This window comes from Myotis myotis, unplaced genomic scaffold (assembly GCF_014108235.1).
Source record: "Myotis myotis isolate mMyoMyo1 unplaced genomic scaffold, mMyoMyo1.p scaffold_m19_p_7, whole genome shotgun sequence".
Classification (NCBI taxonomy): Eukaryota; Metazoa; Chordata; class Mammalia; order Chiroptera; family Vespertilionidae; genus Myotis; species Myotis myotis.
In genome coordinates, this window is record NW_023416379.1 from 35773191 (window position 1) to 35779546 (window position 6356).

Sequence of the window (6356 nt, forward strand, 5' to 3'; positions counted from 1 at the left end):
CTCTTCCCCAATGCCACAGGTGCTCTGTCGAACACCTTTAAAAAGTAAAGGACTTCATTCTGTTATCCTATTCCTTCTCTTCCTCGTCTCTCCTGCCCTTATTTTCTTCTCTCTTCTCAGAGCATTCAGTTTAAACTACTTCATAGCCTATTGCAGAGTGACCCCTTGTGTTCAAATTGCAAAGCATGTATAGATGTTTGTTAACCAATGCTTCCCTGTGAGTTAAGAAATTTCGTTTTATCATGATGAAGAGAAATTAATTAAGATATATAATGTACCTGGCCTTTTGCAGGTCATAGTGAAAGTCAACAATGGCATCAGAGACTTTTCCACCTCAGTAACTCCTAAGCAGAGTCTCTGTGATGGCAGATGGCACAGAATTACAGGTGAGGAGAGCTGTGTCCTGGGTTTCCTTATAAAGTGAGTCCACACACCCACCTGCGGGATGCTGCTGGCAGAACTTAGACTATAACCCATATGATGGGATAGATGATCAATGAGAGTCTAGAAGTAGCTGAGAAGAGAGTCAAATGTTATTGTACTAAAATTTATATTGAATCCACATGTTATTTGAAAATATGAATGCGGCCAAAATAGTCCTATGGAGTTATTTAAATAATGCATAACTTATGGGAAAAATTTGTGGCAGTATCTTAAGTATTCTTAAATATCTATATGAAAAGAGAAGCAAAGGAAAATGTCACAATGATTGCTTGGTTAGACATTGATGTTTTCAATGATATAAAAGTAAGTGTGGGGTTTATTCTGAATAAAACCTGTTGCTGTGATAAATAAGTTTATGTGAAAATGAATCACTTCAGTGCCATCTTTGACCAGACTTTGCCTTGTATTTCAGTTATTAGAGATTCAAATGTGGTTCAGTTGGATGTAGACTCTGAAGTGAACCATGTGGTTGGACCCCTGAATCCAACACCAGTTGATCACAGGGAGCCTGTGTTTGTTGGAGGTGTTCCAGGTAAGAATTGTTTAAAAATGACAAGTTCCAAATCCGAAAAACAGTAAGTTCTCATCATTACCGTTATAGTATTGAGAATTGAGCCAAGTGTTTTCACAATTCATCTAATAACTCTAAGGATTGTATATACAATGTCCTTTCATGGGAAAAAGTATACTGACACCTGTGACTCCTCATACAAGGATTAAACGAAGTAACACCGAAAAAACTATACTCCAACACTCTAACCAGTAGATATTACTCTCCCTCTGCCATATCTGTTTATCCTTTTCTTTTCCCTTTACAAAGCCTCCTCACAGACACACAGTGAAACACTATCCCTAGCACAAAGAAAACTCGTTTTCTAATACTGCTCTAGGATCTGAGAACCTTGGACTAAAAGTTCACTGATAATTGCTTCCATTACTTAGTAGGAAAGAAGAGAATACAGTGTTCTCCTTGTCCAGGATTAGGCTCAATTTTCACAAAAAGTTGCAGACCTGGAGTTCTGTTGTTCTTATGTAGTGGCATGTCCTAAAGAAGGTTCCCAGTTGCAATTCTGTAAACATCATCAGTAACATCGCTGCTGTCATCTTCCAAGAATGGTGTGTAATCCAGGATGGTGAGAGGAGGACACATATGAACAGCCCACATTTGTTTTAAACCTCAGAAGCAGGCACCATGACCTATTTTTTTCCAGCTGGTTTAGTGTTCTTTTTTTTTTTTTTTTTAGTTTTATCTGTTTTAATATTCTGTTTAAAGTATTACAGATGTTCCTTTTTTTCCCCCCATTGACCCCTCCACCACAAACCTGCCCCCCCACCTTTGCCACACTATTGTCTGTGTCCATGGGTTACACATATATGCATATAAATTCTTTGGTTTATCTCTCCCCACTCCTCAAGTTCCCCACCTTTCCTTCTGAGATTAATCAGTCTGTTCCATGCTTCTAAGTCTCTGGATCCAGTTTGTTCATCAGTTTATTTTGTTCATTAGATTCCACATATGAGTGAGAGCATGTGATACTTGTCTTTCTCTGACTGGTAACCCATGAGACAGCATGGAGGGACCATGACCTTTCATTAAATGTTTTTGTTTTCACACATTTCAATAACTTGGGAAAACCAAATACTATACAGCTGGAGAGAAGGATATAAGAAAAAAAGATAACAAAACTTTTATATCTGGAATTTGGTTGGGACGTTAAGGAAAAACAACATGAGTTTCCCCAGCCTCCTAACTAAATTATTTTAGACTGGCCCATACAAAGGCAGATAATGTTTTAAGTAATAGAGTGAGAAAGCACAGATAAAATTGTGCATCTGACTTTGGGTATTCCCAACATTATTACTAAACTCTCCTCTGCTTTGTAAAATGTAAAATTTTCAAACACCAACATTGACAATGGCAGTAACTTGCTGATGAAATACTTGGGACACCCATAAAGCAACCCGTCCTCTCCTTCATTGTCCCTAGCCCTTCCTATTGCCATTCCCGAGTCTTCTCCTCCTGCTCTTGCCTTCCATTCTGAAAGGGAATCTTGGCAAAGGCCATCACAGCACTTACCAAGTGGATGTGTCACATCATTTCTTATATTTCTTCACATTGCTTTATTTCTAAATATTACAATATCATTTGAAATATTTTAAATTCCCCAAGGGCCTACAGGATCAAGTTGAGCATAGCACACAAGGCCCTTGATCATCTGGCCCCTCCTTAACCCTGCCTCTGGGGTCTTCCCAGGCCTTCCAGGACTTGCAGTTCCCTGAATGTGCAATGATGCTCTGTTTGCTCCAGGCCTTTGCCCAGGTGCACAGGGACTCAGTTTCTGGAAAATGTTTTTCTTCTTTTCCTTCCCTAGTACCTTTTCAAGAAATAACTTCTTCCATTCCTCCCCCAATGTAACTCCTTTCTGACCTTTAGGACTCAGCTCAGATTCTACTTGTATAGACATGCCCCCTTTCTCCCTAGAACATGCTATGCATACCGCTGTTACAGGATTTACCACAGAATGTTGTTGAAATAAATAGTATATTCCTTGCTGCCAGGGAACATGACTTCATTCAACACACAACAAACATTTATTGAGAGTCTATAAAACCCCATGCTAGGTTCTGGGAAACGGACAAAACAAGGATGGCCCTCCCTCATATAAGTTATATTTGTTCTTTACTTTGCACCCAAAGTACTCACTATTTCACACAAACAAATATTTGTCTCTTTTATTTTTGTTAGTTTTAGATTCTGATCTCAGCATCACATATCACCATCATATCTCACTACAGCAGTTGGTAAGCTCCACAGACTGGGTGGGCAAGATGCATCTGAAGACAAATTCAGCCTGCCTGAGACATAATGAATAGTGAATTATATTTAATTTTTATTGATTTTTGAGAGAGAAACACAGAAAGAGAGCCATCAATTTGTTGTTCCACTTGTTTATGCATTCATTGGTTGATTCGTATATGTGCCCTGACCAGGGATCAAACCTGCAACCTTGGCATATCGGGACAATGCTCTAACCAACTGAGCTATTTGGCCATGGAAAAGAGCAAATTTCAGATAATGAGCCAGCACACAGGAACTAGCATGCGAGGGGGTGCCTAACCACCAGCCCAAAGCTTTTAATTCCTTCTAGGGATCATGCCAGCAAACCTAACACAAAAGCAATTTTGTTTGTAAGAACAAACAAAAATTATAGTTTAAGCTGATGTCATTCATTACATCATTTTAAGCTGTTCAAGATTAATTCCACCAAGATCACATCAGAAACTGGGGCATGAAACAGAATAACTAGAGGAAATTAGGCATAAACTAAAACCCCCATATGAAATTAATTCTCTTAGAATCCCAACCAGTTCTTCTATACCATGTGGAACCCTGGTGACATTATTTCTATTAATAAAACGTTAATTCATTAAAATTCAATGAAGTACACACCAAAATAAGTCAACTTTACTGTATGATAATTTAAAAGTCAACGTTAGAAGTAAAAAAATTTTGTTACTGTAGTCCACAAGTGCACACACACACACACACACACACACACACACACACAGATCTGACCTTACATTCCTTTAGTGAAAATCCTGAATTATCCTGTATATAGCCAGGCTTTCAGCCTGAGGAATGTGCACTCTTAAAATCATGTGTTGATTTTATTAATCAATTACCTTAGGGTTCTGGAGCACTTTATTATTGTCATTACCTATAGTAAGTCGTGTCGTGAATTATGCATACCATAAATTTCTGTATGAATTATTTCCTCTAGATGACATCCCCCATGAGCTAAAAAGTGGTAAGCTTGGACAGAATCAAAATCCGTGTTCTAAAACTAGTCTCCAAAATGGGCAGAAGACTTACAGTCTTTCATGTTTGCTCATTTTTATTCTGATGATGTACACTGAGCAGGCATAAAGAATATATATATAGTCATACTAATCTAGAGAAAGGGGGAATTGATCTTTCAGGCCCCTTCCAAATCTAAAACTTTATAATTATCATGCTAGATATGAAATGCTATTTCCATTATTTATTTTTAGTACAAAGCTTCTGTGTATCCTTAATCTACATTGCATAGAAAACTTATTCTAGCAGCTTGATATTTAATTTGCTGTGTTGTTTTATATTCCTTCCTGACTTATTTCTAAGTATTTTTCATCTTTTATCTGCTCCTGCTCACATAGCTTTTTGTACATAATAATAAGCTTTGGCTTAATGGATTTTAATTTTATAATATTTCTAAGCTCTTTAAATTGCCTTAAATTATATTGCTTCTATCATCCCAACACATTTAATTGTGTCTGTGCAATTAATAAGCATAAGGCTTCTTCTAGATCTCTAATTAAGATAAGAAAGTTCTCCTGGCATACCGCAGGGCACCTTTGCCCACACAAAGACTAGGCTGGTTATCACTATCCTATTTATAGTTCTTAAACCCTGAGCTCAGAAAAATTAAAACTTGGTTTATTCGAATTCATTATTTTCTCATTATGTTTTATGAGCTTGGCAAAAGTGTGGAGGCTTAAGGGTGAACAATAATGATACCAATTAAATAGAAACATTAACCAAGTCCAAAAATAGTATGGAAACTAAAATTTCTTCCCCCTTCTCAGCAAAACACACAAAATAAGTGGGGCTCGGGTAAAATTAACTCCAAAAAGTACAGGTAGATCCTGAAAATTCACTGCTGAGGCTTTGCATGTAACTGGCAAATTTCTGTTTTGGAAGACGGCTGAAACATACTTAGAAATTTATTGTGAAAAACATGGAAAAATTTTGTAGTTACCACATGTTCATATTACTTCAAAAGCAGATTATGTCCCTAAGAATATTAGTAAGTAACTGTATCTCATTTTTGACATGTAAATCATCCTGATGTGAACAATTTTTACCGTGAAATACTATCTGGGCTTGGAATGCCTCAATTGCCACCTTTCATTGCTTTCTTTCTTCAGAGTCTCTACTGACACCACACTTGGCCCCCAGCAGACCCTTCACAGGCTGCATCCGTCACTTTGTGATTGATGGGCGCCCAGTGAGCTTCAGTAAAGCAGCCCTGGTCAGCGGCGCCGTGAGCATCAACTCCTGTCCAGCAGCCTAACACAGCAGAGCAAAGATGCCCAAGTACGAAGTTCTTCAGAGCACTGAGAGGGACTCCAAGCCAGCCGGAGGACCAGCAGCCCTTCCTCCTGTGGGAGCTTTCAGCCATGACTTAAAGGGATCATCAGGGACTGGATGTTTATTATTTCTCATTTGGATTCTTACTTTGGATCTAAAATGTCTGCAATCAAAGAAGTGTTAAACTTACTTGTATTGTATTACTTCCTGCTGGTGAAATTATTGTTCCTGTTTCTAATAAAATAGAAGGGACACATTTTTAAAGTGTGGCTAGATTCTCAGATTCATCTTTCTTTTGAGGAAGATAATGTTCAATCTACACCAAAATATTTTTGGTATGCTTTTCGTTATCCTAGGAAGATTTACTGATTTACATAACATCTAAAAACAGATGACAGATTTGCTTTTAGCACTTCTGATTTGTCTATCAATATAACAAGAACTAGAGGCCGTGCACAAAAATTTGTGCACTCGGGGGGTCCCTCAGCCCGGCCTATGCCCTCTTGCAGTGTGGGACCCCTCAGAGGATGTCCACCCCAGCAGGGACCCTACCCCATGGAGGTTTGGCCAGCCTGGGTGAGGGGCTGATGGCTGTTTTCAGGCTGGCCACGTCGCCTTTAGTGTGGGGGGTCCCTACTGGGGTGCCTGGCCAGTCTGGATGAGGGGCGGAGGGCCGTTTTCAGGCTGGTCAAGCACCCTGGAGATGTAAGCTCCCAGCCTCTCCTTTTTTCCTTTTTTTCTTTTTTTTTTTATTCTGGGATTTATTTACCTTCTATAATTG

General features: G+C 38.7%; 1 protein-coding gene across 3 annotated transcripts in view; it reads left to right on the plus strand.

Annotated features, from left to right (window-relative positions):
* The window catches only part of LAMA4 (laminin subunit alpha 4), a 135290-nt gene extending 129446 nt beyond the window's left edge, over positions 1 to 5844 (plus strand). For all 3 annotated transcript variants that reach the window (XM_036317078.1, XM_036317076.1, XM_036317077.1), the window contains 3 exons: positions 293 to 386; positions 857 to 976; positions 5413 to 5844. In XM_036317078.1, coding sequence (XP_036172971.1) covers positions 293 to 386; positions 857 to 976; positions 5413 to 5558 — 360 coding nt within the window. In that variant the 3' untranslated portion in view covers positions 5559 to 5844. The remainder of the gene's footprint in view (positions 1 to 292; positions 387 to 856; positions 977 to 5412) is intronic.
* Positions 5845 to 6356: the final 512 nt, after the last annotated feature.